Source organism: Strongylocentrotus purpuratus, unplaced genomic scaffold (assembly GCF_000002235.5).
Source record: "Strongylocentrotus purpuratus isolate Spur 01 unplaced genomic scaffold, Spur_5.0 spur5_scaffold_10, whole genome shotgun sequence".
Lineage (NCBI taxonomy): Eukaryota > Metazoa > Echinodermata > Echinoidea > Camarodonta > Strongylocentrotidae > Strongylocentrotus > Strongylocentrotus purpuratus.
In genome coordinates this window covers 22,836,151-22,861,599 of record NW_022145595.1, presented here as the reverse complement: position 1 = coordinate 22,861,599, position 25,449 = coordinate 22,836,151, and the positions used below count along the sequence as shown (strand labels likewise).

The 25,449-nt window shown below is 36.5% G+C and overlaps 1 protein-coding gene across 3 annotated transcripts in view; it reads right to left on the bottom strand.

Moving 5' to 3' along the window:
• Positions 1-1,278: 1,278 nt before the first annotated feature.
• LOC579127 (protein transport protein Sec24A) overlaps positions 1,279-25,449 on the bottom strand; it is a 32,348-nt gene continuing 8,177 nt past the window's right edge. For 2 of the 3 annotated variants that reach the window (XM_030979798.1, XM_030979800.1), the window contains 20 exons: positions 25,302-25,400; positions 24,537-24,851; positions 23,788-23,975; positions 22,033-22,193; positions 20,857-20,959; positions 19,476-19,602; positions 18,994-19,103; positions 18,045-18,276; positions 17,455-17,510; positions 16,631-16,732; positions 15,545-15,649; positions 14,528-14,651; positions 13,199-13,357; positions 10,690-10,863; positions 10,065-10,175; positions 9,014-9,192; positions 8,610-8,747; positions 7,734-7,931; positions 6,909-7,012; positions 1,279-4,986 (listed from right to left, as the gene is read on the bottom strand). In XM_030979798.1, coding sequence (XP_030835658.1) covers positions 4,875-4,986; positions 6,909-7,012; positions 7,734-7,931; positions 8,610-8,747; positions 9,014-9,192; positions 10,065-10,175; positions 10,690-10,863; positions 13,199-13,357; positions 14,528-14,651; positions 15,545-15,649; positions 16,631-16,732; positions 17,455-17,510; positions 18,045-18,276; positions 18,994-19,103; positions 19,476-19,602; positions 20,857-20,959; positions 22,033-22,193; positions 23,788-23,975; positions 24,537-24,851; positions 25,302-25,400 — 2,897 coding nt within the window. In that variant the 3' untranslated portion in view covers positions 1,279-4,874. The remainder of the gene's footprint in view (positions 4,987-6,908; positions 7,013-7,733; positions 7,932-8,609; positions 8,748-9,013; positions 9,193-10,064; positions 10,176-10,689; positions 10,864-13,198; positions 13,358-14,527; positions 14,652-15,544; positions 15,650-16,630; positions 16,733-17,454; positions 17,511-18,044; positions 18,277-18,993; positions 19,104-19,475; positions 19,603-20,856; positions 20,960-22,032; positions 22,194-23,787; positions 23,976-24,536; positions 24,852-25,301; positions 25,401-25,449) is intronic. The other variant, XM_030979799.1, reaches the window with a different exon arrangement.

Genomic DNA, 25,449 nt, shown 5'->3' with positions numbered 1-25,449 from the left:
TTCATTTCCTCTATATGCCGGTATTGTATTTATTGGTACCACCAGGGATCCCTGGTACCACCAATTAACCCACTACTACTCACCCCACACATATATATTTGCAGGTAATATCTATAAATGTTTTTGTATGTGTTATTGTTTAATTTAAAAAAAAAACTATTGTATTTTGATATTGTAATTTTAAGCAGGGGATGATCCCCGATAAACCTCTGTGGTTTTTGATCACCCCCTCTGCAGGTTCATCTTTTGTTGTAATGCTCTTATATTTTATTGTAAATTATACTGTCTTTTATGAATCTGTGGAAATAAATGAAATTGAAATTGAAATTGAATTACAAGTTGACATAAAAGTAATCTAGTTCTCTATAAACAATATTTCTCTGCCGACATATCTAGCTGCATATATATTTCAGGTTTATATGAAGTTGCTATTATTTTCTTGGGATATGACCCATATCCTTATCTTTCATCACAAATTTATAAACTTGAGTATAAAATCATCATCATCGTCGTCATCACCACATTTCAATTATTTATTTCTCAATCATTGTCATGTATTGCCATACTCGTATTAAATAACAATTACACTCAAGTCAAACACTGTACTCCACATCTAAACAACAACCATGATACAGCCATCTATCAGCAATATCATTAGACCAGGGCCCTCCATCTTTTGCAATTGATATCAATCACATCTTTGTACATAAGAAATAGGGAACTGCGAACTTAATTGCGATCGATTTGAGGACTTGCGATTGATCCGCACTGAGCACCATTTCAAGAAACCATACAAAATAAATTCTCGCCAACAACCCATTCAAACATGTTTTAAATCTAAAAACACGCATTTCAATGGGATATTGGTGAACTTGTACATGTGACTTTTTTGTGAAATGATGCCCTGTTAATTCACTGATCCGGTTCATTCATTCATTTAGTCAATCAAATCAAATTTTATTTTATTTTATTATCATTATATCATACATTATTTGTTGGGGGGGGGGGGGGGTGCATGTGCCCCCCTGCAAGACCTAATCTGTCATACCCTCAATACATATTAAATAAGAAAGAAGACTGCCTCCACTAACGGACGTCCCAATTTTAAGCCAGAAAGAAAGGCACTTAATAAAGTAATTATCTTATCTTTGTATTCTTGTCACCGATTGTTCATGCAGAGGTTATTTAGCTTTATCTATTCAGGAATCTCATGCCAAGATTATATTAAAGTAAACTACTACAGTGTCAATTTCAGAGACCAAAAAGAAACTCTATTCATTGCATTACTGTTTCATAAATTTTTATTCAATTCATTACAATCATTAGATATATTGTTTTATCAGAGAGAGAGAGAGATAGAGATACAGAGAGATTGAAGACAAAGAGGAAAACAAGACAGCTATAGACTATTAAGACATGTACACAGTTGAACAATATAACCCAGTCCCCTCACATGCTGTAATAAAAACATAAAATAAGAAATTCACTACCTCCTAAAAGGCATTTCGACATGAATGGTTAGAAAAAAGGTTATTCTTTAAGATAATATATATATGCATTAAAACCACCATATCCAATCGACACATTCAAATGTTTAAATTCACCTCTCAAAAGATTAAAAAGGACAAAAAACTTGTAAAATACCAGTATCAGTGACATCAATCTGATTGAAATCACCTTTTCGTGCAAAACTTTTCAAGATGGAAAACTATGAGTCATAGAAACCTTAGCAGAAAAAATGAGGGCAGAGATGACACAATTTTCATTATAAGATCTACTAAGTACAAGAGAAGAAGACCTTCATAATCGGAATGCCTGCTATAGGCCTACCTGTACAATGATGTATGCAAAATTAAATGCATGTCTTCAATCATTACAAGTCTCAATCGGTTTTTATCAATTATACACACACATTTATTTACGGAGCTCTTGTATATAGCGCCATCTACTGTCAAATATGGTTCAGTGTGTTTATCATCATGTCCAAATAAAGTTGATGCTAATCATAATTTTATGACAATTACAATCGTTACTTTGATAGTAAAAGTCTAGCCATCACATTATAACTAAACCTGCCAGAACTTCAGCTGTGCTCAATCCAGTCTTAATTCTGTTCGCAAGATAAAGACTAATTAATCCTACCTACATGGCGATATTGCAGTACTTTTTGACTCGTATTTCTCCAGCTATTATTTTAGAAAACCTGTGATGAACCATTTCCCCTACAATTTAATGTATGGGGATTCGCTAGCCCTAGGTTTTTACACCTCAATGTATGGGAATAAACTAGCTTTACACATCGCATTAAAAAACGTAAGATTAAACTTCATACACCCTTTTCGCCTCTATAAGTACTTAAACTCTAATGTTCAAACATATGGGTAAAACCATTAATTCATGATTTGTTCTTTCAAGGGTATCGTTTCATGAAACTGTCATCGGTTCACCGACATTCCATTGAAAATGTGCTCATTTTAATACATGTGTTACAATGAGATGTCAGTAAACTTGTATTTTTAGTGTTTTTTTTTTTAACGATACCCAGATCACTAACCAACCAAAATTGTAGGTACATAAGAAAACTGCATTTATACAAAAGAAAAAATGGTGAAATCATTTGAGAGTTGATACATTTCATAAGCAATGCTACTCAGTTGCCATTCTCATTGATTAATAGATATAAAAGTGTTGTGTCAGTGCAGTGAGCATCCTACATTAAAGGCAAATCAAGCAACAACCACCTAAAGAGAACAGCGAACAGTTCATGAGAGGTTCCAACTTAACATTTTGAATAACGTTGTTAAAGTACAGTAACCAAGCCCCAGCCCCCCCCCCCCCTCCCCTGCAACCCTACACTCTCTGCTTTTTATAGATACATGTACATGAAAAACCACCTTCACTGTAATTAGAAACTCTGATGCAGGTACTAAACTCCTCATGTAACAGTGAAAAGTGACAATAAACCAAAGCAATTTCTAGGAATGCACCTTAAAGGCAAAGTATACTTCAACAAAATATTACTCAAAATCATATTAAAATAATAATGCACTTATAAATCTTACAGGAATATATTACTGTCCTATATAACTAGCTATACATGCTTTTTCCCCTATCTACTAAATTAATTTCACAACTAGGATTCTTTAAGAGATGAAATGAATATAAACAAAAATCTTTGATCTCTTTTAACTTAGACCTGTAACTGCAATGAACAGTAAACTGCAATAACTCCAATCCTAAACTGCAGAGCAGTGAGCATATATAAATCAACAATGTTGTAGGTTTGCTCTATTCTCTAATAGAAATCAAACGACAAACCGAAAACTGTTGCCTCAGTGAAGCTAACATTTTATCTTATTTGTGATAGAATGACAGCATGTTAGTACCGGGAAAACAAAGTGAAGGGTTGATGAAATCCTGTTCGAGGTTTATATTTTGTCAGAATAATGATATCAGGTGAAATATGAATAAGCTATTAAAATCGAAGGTCACACAAACTTCAGCATTACCAGTAAATAGCCTGGCAGAAATGAGCTGGCAGGGGAATTACAGCCAGAAAACTATGCAGACAATAAATGACCATGGATGTATTAAAGCCTCACATTTTTCACAATTTGTGAGTCTCTTTCCATGAAATTCAATGGTAGATGTTCATGATTCGTAATAGTTGAAAGTCAGGATAGGTTTATGGTTTAGTCCCCAGAGTACATTTTGTAACTGACCAATGCCTAGGAATAAAATCAAAAGCCACATTATGTTCCAACATGAAGTGACACCTGTTACAGATGCAGAAATGCACATGAGACTCACTCTTATATGTATAGCATCTCTTCACAGGGTTACTAAACAGCCCATAATAAAAGATATCAACCATTTAATGGTCTTTACATCAAGCACAAGCGAATACAATTGGCATGACTGTGAGTGCAATGGCTAAATCAACCTTTTAAATGAGTTGTAAGAATCAAAGTATTCCCAAAATGAAAAAAGAAGAAGAAGATAATTAAGTTACTTAGAAAATGCTTTTGAAGTGATAAGTGATCAGGGATGAATATCTACAGGTTTGAAAGATCACTTCAACTTCAGAGTTTGGGGGAGTAATTTATAAAAAACTACAAATAACATGGAGATATTTTGGGGGGTTTCTGTCTCACAACAATGAGACTTGGAAAACTTGTTTATGCACCATTCCCAGAGCAAAAAGATTAAACTTCTGTTATTATAATACCTTCCATTCCATTATATAAAAATCACAATACCTAAAACCCAAATTTCAGGGTCTCAAAAATATCTGCAAGTACTTAGATCATGGCTACTTACAACTGTTGTTATACAGAACTTGAAGTTCTCATTGAAATGCAGAAAGAGTAAGACTCAAAAGGAGAATGTATGACTATCGCATTCCTACTAAACTTTACCACATGACATACTACACGATCCGATGACAAACAAAGTTTGGAGAAAAAAATATACGTTGGTTAACAAAGAGGTCTTTAAAAAAACAGATTAAGTATTCATTTTCAATGTTGACAAAGTAAGAATGATTCTAAGAATTGTAAAGCGCTTCACTGTATCAAAACATCAAATATGTAATACTTTAATTAATATGAACAACAAAACTCTGAAGAGAAAGATTTTTTGATTTCTGTCTTTCCCAATTAATCCTCACAGACATTTCTACCAAACTTTGTTCATAATCAGATCAGACACTGTCTATTGGGTTATACCCTAAATTCAATATTTGTCGTAATTCGGTTACAAATGATGTGAACAGGATTCATGACTTTTAAGAGTTTGTGCCTTCAAAGATTTCAGATTTGGACTACTAGTATTGTAAAACTGTCACTAGCCCAGTTCTCAGATGGGTCCAGGATCTATTTAATTTCTTTCTGTAGATGCTGGATGAACTCGTAGTAGGACTTGGATCCTTCTGCTCGGTCCTGGATCAAATGGCCTAGGAACAAGCCTCGGTCCGGGCTATCATCCCTGTTGATGAAAAAACAAAAACAGATAGAGCTCAAATCAGAATATTTGCCATAACAATATCACAGGATTCTTTTCATCATTTTGATTGAAGGTGTGATAGGTGTGAAGGCTAAGTGGTAGAACAGTGGTCTTGTAAACTTGAAGGTTCCAGGTTTGAAAACAAGTTGATGCGCTAGTGCCATTTGGGATGGGATTAATCCTCAATAAATAACCCAAGTCCTTTATATAGAACTTCAAGAGAAGGTTGACAAAATTACCTTTCTAATTAGCTTTCTCATTCATTTTGAAATATATCATAGCAACTTTGTGCCCTGAAAAGAGTTTCTTTTCAGGTGCCCTAAAATTTGATTTATGACAAGAAAATCTAAAAAGTTAGTACCAAACTTTCATGCCAGATGCGTGAAATAACCGGGTCTGGAAGAAAAACTAGGCTCTAAACCCATGCTTTATTGTCGGGTCTTAGTTTGGAATATGGTGGGGTCTTAGTTTAAAAGTTTTTTTTTTTTTTTTTTTTTTAAACTTTTGAATAACCGGGTCTGGAGGAAAGACTATGTACGATTCTCATGTTCTCAGCGTCAATTTTTTTTTCCCCTCCTTTTTTCTGCTTCCATTTAAAAATATTAAAAAACTTGAATTCGGCCTAAATATATTCATAATTGAATGACACACGCCCTTAAGACTAAAACAACAACAACAACGTTATTCTATAGGAAAAGGATTATGGGGTCTTAGTTTTGAAGATTTTTAAATTTTTTGAAATAACTGGGTCTGGAGTAAAGACTGCGCACTATACCCATGCTTTATTACAGGGTTTTAGTTTTGAACAAATTCGACAAAATATCCCTTCAAATTTATTACATTTGTAGGTAAAGTCATTATTACATTTGTGGGTGATTCAAAATTATTACATTTGTGGGTGAAGTGGTTATTACATTTGTGGGTGAAATTATTACATTTGTGGGTAAAGTGTTATCACATTTGTGGGTGTTATTAAATTTGAGGGTAAAGTGTTATTACATTTGTGGGTAAAGTGTTATTACATTTGTGGGCGTTATTACATTTGTGGGCATTATTACATTTGTGGATGTAACATCCCCCCCCCCCCCCAAGATCTCGGCCGTTTCACCGCCGATCGCCGCGAAAATGTGCATGCATGTCAAGTGAAGTGTATAGAATACTATGGTAATTTCAAATTTCTGAAAAATTCACTCACTTGCATATTTATGGTAATTTATGCAAGTAAGGTCATACAATTCACATTTTTGCCCATAAATCATACATTATTCATATTTAAGTATTCTTTTTCACTACATATATGTATTAGACCATTTGGAATAATAATACATGTACAACAAAAAATATTGGAAGAGCCAGGTTGTTCCTTATGTTATCTCTTGTTTTTATAACTTCTTATGTATTTCATTATTTTTTAACTTATGTATTTTATTGTTTTTGTTGTTTTATTTCATTTATAACTACAATTTAACTATTTTGACCCCAAAACAAACATCTAAACTTTAAACAAGACGGAATAACCAATGTTTTATCTATTTTTAGGAAAAATGACTTTTACATATGTTTTGATCACAAATCACGAAAATGAGCGATTTTCGGGCTGACATGCAAAGACAAAAGGTCACGTGACCTTGTAACCGTAGGTCGGATTTTCGAAAAAATCATTTAAAAAGATGCGTAAGACTCGAAAGTAAAAAGTCATGAAAGGAAAATTTTATATCTGCCGCAGTTTCGGAGTAGTCCCAAAATTTCTACAGGGGGGGGGGGTCAAATTGAACCCCCCCCCCCCACCAGTTAACATAGGGTTAAAGCTGTTGCACCACTAAATGTTAATCTCCAACTGCGATATTTAAATCCATTCTATTATCAAATGAAGGAGAGTTTCAATGTCGGAGAATATAACTCACCTGATGACCAATAGAGGAGCATGGTACGGTCTCTTTTCTAACAGCCAGCTCACAAATAACCTCAGCTGATCAGACCTAGGGTTATCCAACTCGGGCAAGTCAATCTAAACAGAAAAATGAAATATGACAGGTGGCAGGTGGTAAGACAATGTATAAAGCAACCCACAGAAACAATAACTATCGGCATGCAAAGAATCCCATTGGTACAAACTATGCAATATCTACAAGTGTTGTGCAAGAATTAACTGTATAATCAAATTCAATTTTGTTTCATTTCATTCATTCATTTGTCCAATACATATTTGACATGGCTATTGTTTTTCACACAAATTTACGTTGCAATATGGAACATAATTTTGAGATAGATGGACATCACATTGTTCACCTGGCATCATAAAATCAAACGCAAAAAAAAATTACTTCACCTACAATTAGGGTAGCTATAAAGTTTCAACATAGCACAGTTTTGTCCTATTCAATAGTTTTCCAATGATATACCAGTACATACTATTTGATTGAAGAATGTACCAGTGAAACAAGCAAAGAAGAATGAAATTTATCATTCTTGCTAATTCAAAAAAAATTTGATTAAACCACTCCTTTCTTAATCCCCACTGTACTACTTGTAGCTACTTGCTCCCTATATATAGAAAAAACAATGCCTAAGCGGTGCCCGTTGGTCTCCCATGAACCTCTTTTTCTTATGTTCATTGAGAGCTGAGTTGAGATAGCCACCTGTCAGTGACCACACTGGGTGGTCTAATTCCTCCTGGCCAGACTAGTACTGACGGGCTTTAAAATCGTCTTCATTGAGGAGTGACTAACCTGCCCTTCTGGTATGCTAGCAAAGTCGGGTGCATCAAGAATATCACTGCAGAAGTCCGGTGAGACGTTCTGACCCACAAAGAGATACATGATGTCACCACAGTCCATGAGGAATGCCCCTTCCCGGCTCAGGTACTCCGATGATAGACCCACGAGGTTGGGCTGCGGGATGGCCTGGTCTTGAAGCAACAAGGCACCCTGTAGGAAGAGTTAGGTATCGGTTAGCATAATCAGTGATCGGGGCCCCATTTCACAAAACTTGTCATCAGTGACAAATGACAGTTTTTGTGATGAACTAGTGAAATCCTTGCTACTGATTGGTTCTCAGCAGATTTGTCACTGATTTTTCTCATTTGTCATTGAAAAAAGGCTTTGTAAAATGGGTTCGGGGTCAACAGCTGTAAGGAATGTAAAGCTGTGCTGTATTAAGATGAATCCAAATCAATCGCAACTAAATATGTGATTTAAATCAACTGTAACTCTGTACTTTAGAGACAGACAAGTGCAACTTTCTGATCATTTTTAAGGCCTCCCAATGAATTAGCTTTAAGACCTCTTTTATAGCAGTACAGTAAACTCTGTAAAAGTGACAACTATAATAACAATTAATAATAGCTACATCTATAATTAGCACATATACATGGCCCCAATGCTGGGGGGGGGGGGGAGGGGGAGGAGAAGGAAGTGGGGACCATGTTTATCCCTTCTAACATTAATAACAGCTACACTTATAATGGACACATACATTGTAGCCTCCCTAAGAGAATCTAGGAAACTACAATTGATGGTCGTATCTTAGCCAAGGTGTAATATTTGTATTAAGCGCTATATAAATCCAGATTATTATATTATATTAATCTTAAGGTGAATATTTACCTCATCAGTGAGATTGTGTACTGGGTAGAGATCAGGATGGACATGCAGCATGTTGTAGAGCAGTGGCATGCATTTGAACATCTCCATCGCAAACACACGGGTATCCAGCTTCGTGCTCATACCAATGCGAAATGCAAGCTGCACAGATAAATGAGATATTAATATCAGGTCTCAAAAAGAAAAGACATAAGGATGAATTGGAATAAATTACCATGATAACATAATTGTTTCATAGTTATATTGTTGTTTATTAATTATGTTATTACATTTTATTTTAATTTAGTGACAGATCAAATTATTCAAAAACATATTCATATGGGCATTTGGCATTCCATACTTAGTCGGTGGATTAAACCATGGACTAAAGTTAGTCTGCTTTCGAGAATACCACCCATGGTACTTACATTCTTCAACAGTGACAGTGTGTACAGGGGCAGCAACCTCATGTTCGGTGGACACATGAGAGCGCCCATTGTATGTGAATTAGCCAGAGTCGTCTTGTACGCAGCCAACGAATCCAGACAGACATTGACCAAAGCATCACGGGCGTCACCCAGAGACGAGGTTTGGCACTTGTCAACAGCTGTGATCAAAATCAAAGAAAAGGCCAGAGGTCAAAACAATAAAAAGTATTAACAATCAATTTAAAGACAATTCTTGCATTCAATATCATATCTAGAGACCGTGTTGACAATTCGACTCACAGATTTGAAGTATGGATTAAACAAATCCATAATTTTCTCATTTATTGTCCGATTTTTCTCAAACCTTCACTGATTTGTTCTTCTCATTATTCTCCTTGTATTGTATCAAAACAATCTTATTTTCAGGGTGGACTTCCCTTTTAACACGCAGTCAGGACTAGCTTGATTTTCTTATCTTCATTTACTCATTACTCTGCAGCTATTTTATATTTTCTACTGGCAGTCTTAAATGTGTTATTAATATGCAATCTTAAAGATTCAGTTAGATTATGGTTTGAACTTTATTTTCCCACCAATTATCAGGACATTCTCTTTTTCAATCAAAAGCGAGCAAAAACTCTACGATTCATTGGAGAACTTTTGCATGAATTAGGAACAATCACAAGTCTGTAATGTATACCTGAAGTTGCTGTTACCTTAAAAATGTATTATAAGATGATGACGGGGATCCTAATCAAATGATTGGTTGAGAGCGTACACATGACCACGCATTTATTTTGCCTAACGCGTAATTTGGATAATGACCAGTCATTATCCAATGGTAATGACCGGTCATTAGTAAAATCATGTTATAAAACATCATTTTATAAAACAAATAAAACATTATCTTATAAAACAAATAATACCCATCATTTTGTTCGGGCATTAGTAAAATTACGCACACTTGGTACCTTCGAAACAGTCCAAACACCCTCGGCAATACCTTCACTGATGTGTATTATTTGTATACTATAATATCAATAAATCTTACCCATTCTAGCAAGGAGCCCTGAAATGGCCTGTGCATCAGCTCCTATCATCACATCGGTCAGCTGGTTAGTTACAGGTAGACACATGGTGTGTACTCGGATACGACGCTCACCTACAAATAAACAGACACAGATGTATAAAACAGGATTTTTCTTTTCCTACCAGGTTTACAATTAATTCTCGCATCGAGAGTGACAAATATAGGTGAATGACTTGCCACTGGACATCATGGGCACTGTGTCAGGGTTGAAACTATGAATGGTCAAATGCCTAAGTAAGCCATTCGACTATATCGTCTGCTGAAAGCCATATAGGTGTTAAGTCATATTATTTTACATTGATATTTTGTTTACATACATTTTACATACATATTACATACATATTACATACATTTACATACATTTTACATACATATTACGTACATATTACATACATTTTACATACATATTACATTCATTTACATACATTTTACATACATATTACATACATTTACATACATTTTACATACATATTACGTACATATTACATACATTTTACATGCATATTACGTACAAAATACATATTACATACACTTTACATACTCTTTACATATATTGACACCTTTCTTCATTACATATTTATCCTACCTTTACTGCTGGTATACAGCAGAGCAGCCTGAAAGCATGCTAATGATGAACTGTTGAGGTTATCTTCGATGGAGACCTGCATTGCAAAGCCTGCATCAGGATTGATGTTGGGTAGTGAGAGCAGGTCTGTCGATCTCACAAAGAAGTTCCCATGGAATGTGTGTATGCTCATCCCTAAACAAATAAATTAAACAAATTCTATTAATTTACTATATTCACCTGTATATTCATCTTATTATCCCAAGCCAACTTCCTCTTGCAGATAACAACCACATAGAAAACAATTACTTTACCTTCCTTTTTTCTTTCTGTTGAAGGGTGAGGGCTCTAAACCTCCCCCTTCATACAGTAAGTGCTAAACAGCGATTTCTTTGCCTTGTAAATTACTGTTCTACCTTCAATCCTCGTTTGTATAACAGTCCTTCTTTAAGATCAATTTATGTTAATTTTACAATGTCATTGAATTTGTTGATAATGCACCAACTACATATTTCACCGATAATAACGATTACAGGGATACCAATCAGATGGTTTTACTCAATAAGCTTGAAAAAACCCAACTGGAGCCTGTAACTTCTGTTCAATATGTTACCTGAAAAGTCTGACTCAGCTTGGTGGCAGAGCCTGAAGTCAGGCAACAGCCTGGGAAGTTACACCCCTGTGATTATCATTTGCATACTAAATGTTGATCTATCCATGACAAGAAATAAATAAATAAAGTCAAAAGTGGTAGAAGAAAGGACCCCCCCTCCCCCCCCCCCCCCCCCCCAAAAAAAAAAAAAAAAAAAAAAAAAAATGTTTGCTTGAAATCAGGCAATAACCTGAAAATTGACATCCCTGAGGTAATACAAAGTTTTGTGAAATTTTGAAAATTGGCTGGATAATGATTCTTTACCATTTTGATATATTTGGATGCCCATGTGGATGTATTATAAGCACTAGAAAATTCGGCTCCTAAAACACTTCTGCTTTCAAGAACAAGGGAAACGCTCTCGGCGGTCTCGCCTGCATAACGCAATTCAATATGATAAACCAGAACGTCAATGACGTAGCGCTCATCCGCATCTCATAACAACAAATATCGTAAATTTATGTCGTACACTTTTGAACTGGTCAAAAAATAGAAATTTGATGCCCTGGAAGGGACATAATTTCATTTCAATTGCATAAAGTACCATAAATAATCAATGGAGCAAAATCTCACAATTCTGTGTAGAAGTTTATTGTTCCAAATTTAGCTCTACCAGATAAGGCAAAATCGGTCAAGAAATGAGGGAAAAGAAGCAATTTTTGTTATTTTTGGAATAAATTTGCATAAATTACCATAATTAATTAATGGAGAACAATTTCAAAATTCTGTGTAGAAATTTAGTGTACCAAAGTTAGCTCTACGATATAAAGCAAACCAAATCAAAATCGGTCGAGAAATGAAGGAGAAGAAGCCTTTTTTGTGATTTCGAATAAATTTGCATAAATTAGCATAGATAATGAAGTTCACGATTCTGTGTAGAAATTTTAAATCCCCTCCTAGCCCTATCATATGAAACAATCAGAATCAAAATCGGTTGAAAAATAACGAAGAAGAAGCATTTTGAAAATCTTAATGTTGATGCCACAACAAAGTCTAAGTTTGTTGACCTTAAATGGCCTTTGACCTTAACTTAGTAACCTGAAATTCTACTCACATGATTGGGGAGACTTGATAACCCTACAGTCCAAGTTTCATTGACTAAGAACTTATACTTTCAAAATTATATCAAAAATTCAAAAACTTAACCTTAGGTTAAGTTTTCAATGATGATGCTACAACATAGTCCAAGTCTGTTGACCTGAAATGACCTTTGACCTTGACTTTGTGATCTGAAATTCTACTCACATGATTGGGGATACTTGATTACCCTATAGTCAAAGTTTCATTGACTAAGAACTTATACTTTAAAAATTATACCAAAAATTCAAAAACTTAACCTTAGGTTAAGTTTTTGATGTTGACGCCGTCGCCGTCGCCGTCGCCGTCGCCGTCGCCGCCGCCGTCACCGGAAAAGCGGTGCCTATGTCTCGCTTTTTGCTACGCAGGCGAGACAAAAATGGAATATTAAAATTTACCGGTGCTCCCGGTAAATTTTGATGAATTTCAAATAGCGCTTACGGCCATACTATGGTAGCTGCGACCATGAAAATCTCAGAATATGTAGTTGTAATATATAATTTCCAAATGGGAATAGCCAATTGGTTGATTTTAGTCAAGAAACAATGTTTTTTGGCTTAATTAGAGGGAGTTATAAAACATAAAGAGGTTATTATTTACAATTTCATAACTCTAGACTCGATTTCAACCGCGACAACGATCACTGCATTATGTAGGATCGTATAATTATGCTTCCAATATGTTCATTCAAACCAAATTCATGGCCCCATACCAAAACTTTGTATTACCTTTAATAATTATAAATCACCCACATCGTTTTCCTAGATTTCAAGATGCTTGAAATAAGTTCAGAGTATTTACCCTTGGTGCATCGTATCCTCATGACAGCTTCGAATCCAATCTTTCTCGTCAGGTATCTCTTGAGATCAGACTCTAGCCTCTCAGCCTGGATAGGGTTCTTTACTGTGTGGAAAGCTGGGTAATAACTCAGGCTTCCACCAGAGAATTTGGCAATGCCAGCTGCAAGAAATGAAATTGAATGAATATTCACTGTGAGCTTGTGAAATTAGTATTAGGATGACAGTGTAAAAAAAGAAAATACAGACTTATGTATTGCATACCTGTCAACATTTGAAAATAAGAATTAGGAATTTTTAGCACGTTATACCTTCAAAAATAAGAAATTGCACTTACAGCGGCAGTGTAACTGGCGATACGTGGTAAATCTGTACCAAAAAGCGAATACAAATTTGCTGCTCGATCATGCAGCCATTCCACGCTCGCAATACGTGAACTCTCAAATCACAACACATGATAAAAACAAGCTTATTTGGCTTGTGCACAACAAAAAAAAACAAAAAAACAACAAACAACAAAATTGAAAAATCTGAATACCGTAAATCTCCGTGTATAAGGCGCACTTTTTTGCCGCCGAAAAAATTTGAAAGTCGGGGGTGCGTCTTATACACAGGTACAAAAAAAAAATTTTTTTTTTATAATTTTTTTTTTATTATTTTTTTTATTTTTGATTTATGGCGCTATGCCTGGCAATGTCTCCTAGCTCAGTAATCAGTGTGGTGACTCACCACTCGGAAACTACAACAACACTCAAATTTGTATGTCATCTTGGTTTGAAAGTAATCTTTCTAATAGATCTCAATATGTAGTTTATAATAATAATTCCTCAATTTTTTTTTCTATAACAAATGGTGTACCACAAGGTTCTATCCTAGGTACTCCATTGTCAGAAATTTAGAGGATGCTATTCATATCATGCATGACTATTGATGTTTGGCATAGAACACAGTGCTTCTGCTAGGTGATGTGAAGAGGCTGATGTGGGACACTTGGTATCATGAAGCCTTAGACTGTTGTTACTATTATTTTTGACAAGTTCACAACTTCGACTGCACCTCGATGTAAAATGAAGGTCCTTCCCCGCGTGGGTTTTCGGCAACAAAACAACAACAAAACAAAAAAAACGATTTTTTTTTTTTTTTCTTCCCAAAATAGGGGTGCGCCTTATACACAGGTGCGCCTTATACACGGAGATTTACGGTATTCAGAATTTTCAGGTCCTAGAAATCCAGAATTCAGAATATTCTGGATTATTCGAAAGGGTTGGCAGGTATGATATTAACCTTTGATGGCTTTTACAGACATGTTCGGCTGTATAACTTGAAAGCTTACCCAGGGTAGCGATGTCCATGTACTGTGCTCCCATCATGAATATATCTGCACAGATCTGTTGACCAGAGAAATCTAAAGACATCTTCTTGTAGAAGTCAGTGGCAGGACCAAGATTGGGTACACTCTGAATGATTAAAAATAAAAAAATAATGATAAAAAAATCACACAATGTACTGGATACTGGAATACTTTGCAGTAAGGTTAAAGACCGTCTGTACTAGTTTGGCCAGGGGGATTAGACCTCCCTGCAAGGTAACTGACAGGTGGTTTTCTCATCAAATCAGCTCTCAATTAACATAAGAAAAAGGGGATCATGGGGGACCAATGGTCACCGATAAGGCATTGTTTGGTATATAGAGGGTGCAAGTAGCTATAAGTGGTGCAGTGGGGTTTTAAAACAAAATGCCTCAAAGCATTGAAGAGAGGCTGAGTTCTGGTACAGATGCAAAAGAATTTGTGAGATTTTTCATTATTATATGTCAGTTTGGAAGAATATCGTTGTAAAATTGTCCCCTGAAACAGAATGCTCTCCAGATGCCTTCAATTTCACAGTATGATGAGAAGTACATATAGCAAATTGCCTTCTCTCCCCATCAATTTTCTCCACAGCCAATCATAACCATCCAAAAAAATTCTCATCTGAATAACAACACTCAAGAAACATAGAAATCAAGAAAAATAAATCAGTGTCAAATATTTGTTGAACAAAACTGTCAACCATTATTTGATTCCAAACATCATCCAGTGGGTTATCAAAGATAAATATGGGAGCAATACCTCAAAATTAGAGCAGTGGTCCCATTACCAAGATGTCCCGAGTACGAAACCAGGTCGATGCGCTAGTGCATTTGGGTAAGGCACTAATTCTCATTGCCATGTTCCTCTGAGAGGACCTTAAGCCTCCCCTGGTTGCTTACTTCGGCATACACATGCTCTCTCTAACCAGTCAGGTAAAAATCCAACCATCAAACTAACTAACCCTAAAAGATAATTACGAAGAAATTAAGTTGGTCTTACCTTTGCTGTCGCTCTCTGGTTAGGGTCTTCCCTTGCTTTGAGGGCTCCGACTCCTACAGATGGCAACGTACACTGGAAGATCGTCACCCGGCCTCCAGTTGGACTCTGAAAATTGACCACAGATATGAACTCCTTAAAAATAGTTCACATGACAAAGTTTTAAGGAGAGAAACAAAAGTGGGGTCCTGATACCCCACCTGATTTACATTGGTTCCTGTGTTATAGTGGTGGGATATAGTTTTAACGAGAGCTTTTCGTAATAAACAATTCAAGTTTGAACATTGATATTTCTCGTTCTCATGTACTAACACAATCAAATTTGGTATCATTGAAAGGCCTATTTATTCCGCTTTACAGTGATGCCCAATTTGTTGCGATTAACTTATCACAAAATGACTATCACACTTGAATATCGGGTCAATTAAAAAATGAATTGTCGCAAAATGTATTCATATTATCACCAGTGAATCAATAATTTTAGAGGGGTTTATAAAGATGCTAGTAATGTAAACTGGAATAATCTCGCTCAACCTTAGTTTCCAAAGCTCTTTGAAGCGCATAGAGATGTTATTTCATAACGTATTATGCGCTATACAAGAACTGAACTATTATTATTATTATTATTAACAAGGACTCTGGATCCAACCACAGAGATCACAGAGATCACAGAGATATTGAACCTGATAGATTGATAGCTCTTATCAAAAAGGTAACACTTATACTCAATAGATGTAATTCTATGTCAACCTAACTTGAAGAGAGAGAGGAGTAAGGTTAAAATTACAAATAATAGTAAGGTAATCCTTTGTTCTTTTGAAGCACAATTCAGATAAAAAGATATCATTACAACCCGTGAATTTATTGGTTGACCAGGGACCCGTTTCACAAAGCCCGTTTTCAATGACAAATTACAAAAATCAGTGACAAATCTGCTGATAACCAATCAGAAGCAAGGATTTTGGTAGCTAATAACAATAAACTGTCATTTGTCACTGATGACAAGTTTTGTGAAACGCCCTCCAGATAGCCATCAAATTCAGTGTAGGGTAGAAGTTACAATGATAATGGGAAAACTGGGTAACGTACCAAGAGTTTATGGGCAGCCTGAAGAGCTGGTCCAAGGGCTGTCTGTGTGTTCTTGTTATCAACAAACATGGCTGGTAGCTGGTTCAGCAACTCACATACCAACTAAGGGTGATAAAAAGACAGATAAAAATTGATAAAAATTGATAAAAATTGATCATATGTGAAAATCATTCATCCCTTATTACAATCTCTTTTTACTAACGTCAAATAAAGTCCGGCAGTTTCAAGTATTATACTTTGCCTTGAAACACATGGTGTACATTAAAAGCATCGGTATTTTGCAGCTCTGATTTACAGCATATCATATCATCTAATGTATTCCGTCTTCATGGGTATGAAGATGGTAGTCAAACAAAGGTTTGCAATTTGAAAGCTTTAGCTTTAAATTTCTGTAATGATGTTGATATCTAATTAGAAAATACCCATTATGCTTGGTTTTCTTTGGTACGTTTGGATAAACATTCATCAGTTGGGGTAAGTTAAATAATAATCAGGATTCAAATAGCTCTGGCTTTATACGGAATACGGTCTCTAAGCGCTTTACAGATACTATTACCCTGGTCATCGGAGTAATTCATGCACAATGTGCACCATTTTCCACTCCCTGGAGAGTATTCCTACTATTTGGTCACAGTGAGGACATAGGCAATTACTAACACAAATGCTTTCATCATCCTACCGGGTTCCCATTTCTCTTTTGGGTATTGAGTGGCAAATGTATATTTTAAATTGCCTTGACCTTGACCAACCACGACCTTTGAATTTCAAGTCAAGTGCTTAAAACAACTCGACTACAACACTTCACAAAATGAATTTAGTCTTACCTCTTTTGATTCTTGTATATTGACTAGAAGATCACTGGGACAAGGCAGGAATATATCTGTAAGAGGGATAAACATTTGGGGTTTGAGATAAGCATTCAGTGGCAAAAACAATCTATTAATCTATGAGAATGAGGAGGAAAAGGTATAAAATGAAAGGATGTCAATAATTTTACAATAGCTCTCTTAAAAATCCTAGGAATCCCACAGGTAGGGAACAATGCATGTAGTCCTACAATATCACAATATAATGGGTGCTATAAAAAAACAAACAGAACATTCAAATTTTTTGAATAACTCTGAAGACTATTTGATTTCTTTTTAGAATCAACCTTAATTTTGTACGCATCTTTTGAAAACTGAATTACGTTTATTTTTTATATATTTAATCTAGCTGTAGCTAGCTATAGAACCAGGACCCCCGTCTCATAAAGAGTTGATATTAATCGCAACTTATTTGTGATTGATATCAATCGCAAATATGTACATAACAGATAGGAGACTGCAAACTTGCAATTGATTGGAGGACTTGCGATTAATTCTTTATAAGACAGAGCCCAGATCTGTATTTTCAATGCGTAAGGAGAACTCACCATCAATGTCTGAGACCACCATCATCTGCGGCCTTGTTGCGCCCTCTGGTAACGAGTAGAAGTGAAGCATGCTATCGTAGGTGACAAAGCCAATCATCGTCCGCGCATCTCCGGGCATCTTGTCCAGGTTATCAATGATGGTTTGACAGACGACCGAGAGGTAACCCGACTCTATCGCACTGAACGATACGTCCAGGAGGAATAGATAAACTGCTGGCTGGGGCGGACGTAACTGTTCAAAAAAATAAGTCATGTGGAATTAGTTTTATTTCTAATGCATTTATTGATAAATCAAATATAAAACATTGAAATAACAATAATAGTATATAATATAATTGATTTACATAAAGAGTGACAACTTAAATACACACACAAAAAAATGCATATATATATACATATAATTGAAAACTTGAAATTATGGAGGTAAGTAAAATAATCAAGATAAATGTAGAGGCCAAGTATGATAAGACAATTTAATCACTGATCATTTGAAAACAACAGAGCGGTAGTCAGACTTTGTTGGAACAGAATGGCATGTCGAGTAGGAAGAAATAGACAGCTGCCTGGGGTGGACATAGCTGTCAAAAACAGATTTGCACAAGAAAATTTCATCAGGGCTTGTTTTATAATACAGATTGTGGGAGACTTGACAGTTAAAACAGATTAGCATAATAAGACAATTTTATCAAAGACTTCTGAAAGATGGAATTGCCGTAGCTACTCCATTGCAATGAGTGACACGTCTATGTGCAAGAAATAGACAGCTGGCTCGGGCAGACAACTGTCAAAAACAAGAACAGGATCAGTAATACAGGACAATTTAATCAAAGATTTTTATTTTTAAACAACAAAAGGAGTGTCATTTTCTCTTTCAAGCACAATTTAAGAGGACTGAGGAGGCCCCTTTCCCCTTCCCCTTCCCCTATTCTTGAAAGCTAAGGCAACCTACCATGTACTCTGATGGTGCTATGAATTCAATCGTTGATGACTTGATCTCTGGTCTCCGTTGGGGGTCTCCATATGTCTTAGTTACAGGGTCAAAGGTGAACTCTTCTGGTACTGAATACAAAAATAAATCACAAATAATTATTAGATAGCTGTTGAGTGTGATCACGTCAAAGTGACATGACAGATACTATTTTCAAGATTGCTGACTATAAACATGATAGCTAAATAAAGTTAAGATGAATTAATCTCATTACATTCATGAATTCTCACTATTGCATGCGGGCCAACATTTCACAGCAAATATAAGGAATCTCTCCAAGGCAAAATAAGGAATACGGTCTACTTTGTATAATTTTAAAACTGAATATTTCAGAAAAAAGAGAGAAATCTTGGGTTCAAAACAGTAGCTTGAAGACCAAAATAAAATAGGAATGGTTGGCAGCTGAGTTATCTAATGGAATAAGATATACTGATGTTACTTACAATCGTTGACTCTGAAGCATAGATTACATCTCCATCTCCTCTGATCAATGAAGGCTACAAAAGGGTTGATATACGTCCTACAAGACCGACATCGTACTATTACACTTGATTGTATAACAGGCAGATGCTGCAAAGAGAACAATTAAATAAGTATTGTTAAGTGTTCCATTTATTTAGCTGATATCATCTGTGCTAATTTTTCAATAATTCACTGAGACTTCTCGCCTCTGAATGTTAATTGGCTTAAAGAAGGTACCAGTAGTTGCACTGCGTAAATGCGAAATATAATCTTCATTTGGAAATGAGTTATCGAGACATCTTTGAACATTGCATCAACTTGAATTACATGTACATACCTGTACTCTAAGCTTTTACTAAAAATCTCTCCAAATAATAATAATAATAATAATAATAACAATATTTATAAAGCGCAACATATCCATCTCTAGAGATGCTCAAGGCACATACAAATAATTTATTACTTAGAATGTACTTAGAATGTACTGTACACGTAAATAAATATGAAAAGTTGATGACCCCATTTTTTTTTTTTTAAATGTATAAAATCACTTTAAAGCCCCAGTCCCATATAAAGCCGGACCAGCACGGACGAGCACGGACCACTCCGGACCATCCCGGACCATGGTCTGGGGTGATCCGGGATGGTCCGGGATGTTTTGTTCAAAAAATCGCAACCGCCGACCGTCTCCCCGGACCCAACACGGTACCACTACGGACCGCCCCGGACCGTCCGGGCATAGCCCCGGCAGCAGTACAGATCATTCCAGACCCAGCACGGAGCCGCCATGGACCGTCCCGGACCACCCCGGTGCCAACACGGTGCCAACACGGATGACACCGGACCATCCCGGATGGGGTCCGGGATGGTCCAGGGTGATCCGTGTCGCCACCGTGCTGGGTCCGGGATCATCCGTAGGGGCGCCGGGGTGATCCGGGGTCAATAACTCACTCCCGGACTGCCACGGATCAACACGGACCGCCCCGGCGCCACTACGGATGACCCGGACCCAGCACGGTGGCTACACGGATCACCCCGGATCAAACTATTGTCCCGGACCACCCCGGCAGTTTTTGACCGTCAAAAACATCCGGGGTCGACTCCCGGACCACCCAGGACCATCCAGGACCATCCAGGACCACCCCGGTGCCAACACGGTGTCAACACGGACCGAATCCCGGATCACCCCGGATGGGGTCCGGGACGTATATGGGACTGTAGCTTAAGGAACACTTCAAGCTTGTTCCCAATTATTCTTTATTAGTTTCACATGAAGGGGGAAGGGGGAAGGGGGAAGAGGAAATGGGAAAGGGGATAAGCCCCTGTAGCTCTACCACCTAGTCCCTTGGATAGGATACATACCGATAGATCTCTGAACGGATGGATGATCAGACCAAGAGGCAGTCGAGACTTCTGAAGCAACGATTGAGACTCAGGTATCGCATTCAAGGTGGACCGGAAAACACTGCAAGAAGTAATAAGAAACAGGTTCATAAGTACTCGTTCGTATGGTCTCCTTAGATCAAGATTAATGAAAAATTCCTAAATTATATTAAATTAAATTAAGTTCTTCCATTGCCCGATGGCTGCGATGGCCGTCTCATTTAAAAGGGCCAGGTCATAAATGCTGACAGTGAAGGATCCACAAAGAATTACATTGAAATGAACCGACAATTTTTTTTAATACAATCTATCTTCACAGTGTAAAGAATGAATAGACATGATTTATTATCAGAACATGTGCCATTGCCTACTAAGAACCCTGTTGGATACCTTGGGTGTCCTGGGGGGGGGGGGGTGTTTCACAAAGATGCTAAGTTGAACTTATCTGTAAGTTGGACTTAACAATTATGGAAAGCCATTAGCATATATGAAAATATTTTGTAATAGTTATTTTAAAAGGCATAAAATGTTGATTCAAATCATTCATGTGTTCTATTATCATGGGAGATTCCATGGTCTTGATGCGAAATTTATAAAAAGTCTAAAATATTTGAATGTTAACTTTTTGATATATTTATTTTAATGCTACAAAAGGCTCTCCGTAATGTTTAAGTCCAACTTAGAGTTAAGTTTGACTTAGGATCTTTATTAAACACCTCCTGGACTACCAAGCAATCCCCAACAGAGAGCCCTTCTATATACAATCATTGATATTTAAAGGTAAAGATAAGTTTTGGAAACGCCCCCCTCTCAAAAAATGAAATGGAAGTTGAATATTACCAATCATGTGAAAGAATGTTTGAATAATATGTGATGATACAAATTTTGCTGAGAAACCGCCTACTAATTGAAATATTTGGTAAATTATTATATCTATCTGGACCAGATAGATATCGTGCACGTGTCGCGTAGTCCCATATACATCTTTCTGAGTACAGTGCTTGTAACTTTACTGAGACTGGGACAAATTTCTTATCATTTTGATGATTCCAGAACCTTGCAGTACACACCAATACTTATATGCTAGATGATCAACCTTTTCTGATTGATTCCACAACGCTTCTTTCACAATGCAATCGCATGACCAGAACTTACTCTGGGCTAACTTGAATCTTCTGGTAGTCTGGATGTAGCTTGGGTTTAGGAGGATGGAACTCCTTAGGAGGCAGGACATGTCTCTCTTGCAGCAGATTGAGCGGTCTGGTCTCTTGCAGACGAACATTGCTCATTCCTGCGTTGATGTCGTTCATCGTCGTCTGCACATTCAAAGGGAAAACAAAAATGTACCAGGTATGCTCAAAAGTATGTCCCAAAAGACACAATTCAGTATTTTCTACTCAACATGATAGTATGAATCATACAGAATTTTGTTTCTTCTTAAAATGTTGTTTTATTTAAATTGACAATGTCATTTTAGTTAATAGATATCATTACTCGTGTTAAAGAAAAATTGCTCCTTTGTTTATCTCTATTTCCAAAGTATATTATGAAAAGACTAAATGAAAAGAAAAACTCCCAATACTTAAATCATTCATATTAATAATATTATTTTTAAAAACCCTTCTTGTCTGTTTTGCATGTTAAAATTCACATACACATTAAGAACACAGGCAAGGAACTCAGCATTTGTAAGTACCCTTTTTACACCATACAAAACAAAAATCTTTTGCATAAAAACATAAAGTAATCAGTGTTCTGGAACGTCTAGACATTAATCTTATTATGTACTATCATAACAAAAAGGAGTAAATGATATGTTTTCATATAAGAAACAAGGAAACTAAAATTTTGCAAGCATTGAAGGGACACTGAAATATTATCACATAGGAAAGCACTTCACATTTATCCACCACTGTACAACGTTAGTCATTACATCAAGCCAAAAATAAAACATGCACATCAACTAATTTTCACCACGGCACAAGGGAGAATAAAAATTAATTTAACCCTTTAGCAACTAAACCGCTCCTCCTTTTACTCACTAAACCGCCCGTCCGTTTTCAATGCGCTGTAGTATCCGTTCTATGGGGTCTACAGTGATAATGTTCTACAGAAGGATTCTGCATAGAAAAATAGCGCATGTTTCATATTGTTTAGGACAATGTCAAAATGATGATATTATGCTTATCTTCCAATGAGTAATAGGCAATTTTTACAAAATCTCTAGTTGATAATGAATTAGTACACAAAAGGAAACAATTATATGTCAGTTTCTTATGGAAAAAGCAGTTGGAGCACATGTTTTACTTATACACTGCACACTGTCACAAAGGGAACTGGTTGTAATACAAGACACTCAATCTACACCAATCACAAAACAACATAATTGCCAAGGGGTTCATCCTTTTTGCTGATGTGTTTTTCTTTTTCTTCTTTTCTTTCTTTATTTAAACCAAAGAAAAGGAAAAAAATAATGTCAAGACATGGTTTAAATTTTTGCTTAGTAGAGGAAGTCCTCTCAACTCCATTAGGTAGGTCTCATTTTAACCCCAAAAAACATTTTGGACCAATCATGTTTACAAAAAAGAAAAAGTAACATAATCTCAATTATTTCAGAAATTTACTGAAGGGTTGCCTACACCAGACGTTGTGTTTATTTTCTGTAATATTAATTATCTGTTTGCATCTGTTAATCAAAATGAGCTTGCGAGCTATTAACGGACATAATTAGACATATCAAAAGCAGAGGTTTCCACATCCAGTGTTTTAGTGCTTTGACCAAAAAACATGCAGGTTAGTACAAAATCACAAATAAAACACTTCAAAAATCAAATCATGCACGGCAACATCACATCAAACATGCTATCACTGGGAAGACCATGCACGTAAACAATCCATGCATCAACTCACTGACTCCTTCTTTATCACATTATTCAGCACCTGCGAAGCTGGCCCACTTTGACCACCCACCTGGGAAGGTTGGAACGGTCCAGGCTGCTGCTGCTGGGCGGCGTTAGTGGGCGGCTGGGCCGTACCACTGCCGGGCTGGGGAGGAGCCGAGGCCATGTAGCCGGGCTGTTGGGGATATTGCCTTTTCCCTGCAGAATGACAATGTTAATATTGAGATTTGAGAACATTGTCAATGATGGAAATTTACAATGTAAAGTTTTCCAGCCATAACACAAGATTTCATGAGCATAACACAAGATTCCATGAGGCATGAGCAAATCTTTTTTTAAACTTCATTACAAAATGACATCAATATTGTTGGGTGAATTAGAATTCCAAAATCATTCTTGTGTTTACAAAAAATAGTTAATTCAACTTTGTATGTTATGAATCATGGAAATAGTTCATACTACTAAGTCATCACTCGGTACATATTTTTGTTCCTCTGCAAATCATAATTTGTCAACACTACAGTATTTTTTGCTTTTACACCTCTAAAAGATTCAATATCACTACCCCCTCTAAACCAACGGAACAATAGTATGCTGATATAATATGAATGTGCTGAAAAAAAAATCATCTAAGAACATGGCAAAGGGCTACTGTGAATAGCAAATAATTGATCAAGAGAGGAGTTTCAAAGGATTGATGTTTGAAAATTTAAAATCAAGCCTAACAGGAAATAACAAAAGGAGGATGAGAATACATACCAGCAATGCCACTCGTCCTTGATAACTCCTGCCCAGTTGGGGGTCCTGTTGGGGGTCCGGTAGGGGGCCCTGTAGGGGGACCAGTAGGGGGACCAGTAGGGGGGCCAGGCATGTAGTTCTGCCCCATTGGAGGGGCACCGGTTGGTGGTGGTGGGCCTGTGGGCGGGGCACCTGTGTGTTGTGGTGGTCGCCCCCCTGGTGGAGGGGGACCCAGGTACTGCCCCCCTGCATGAGGGGGTGGACTGGTGTAGGTGTTGGGCTGCTGGGGGTACTGTCCTGGAGGGGCAAAGTCACCTGCAGAAGGAGGGGCACCGCCTAGACAATACATACAAAAACAGTGAAAATAATATTGAAAGTTTCAAATATTCAAATATCTTTGGGCGTTATCCTCAAGATAAGACTCTAGTCATGACAGCATGCAGTACACATTTTTTTTTTCTTCAAATTTTTCAAGTTTTTCAAGTTTCACTTGCTATTACTTTCATGAAAACAAAATGACTTATAATCTTTTTTCCGTATTTTAATGAGGAAATATGTCATTCCCTTGTTGGTAACAGGCTATCTGCTATTTGTAAAGAATTTCTTAAAGTTTGTAATGTCCTATGAATTTATAAATCAATACACATCAGTTCCGCTGTTGTTTTAACCTGCTAAATATAAGCCTGAGAAAACTGGAGGAAGAATGAAAATTTCTGACATGACAAAACCAATTTTTTTTTAATCCTTTTTCTGATATGAAATTTTCACCGAACAAAGTTTACATACCTTGTGAATTAGGGAAAAATGGAATACCGCCCTCTAAGTTGTCATATTGCTGAGATGGGATGGGGGAAGGTGCTGCCGATGACCTAGCTGAAGGAGGACCTGCATGGGATGTCAAAGGTCATAGAATGTATAACAAACTAAGAATCTT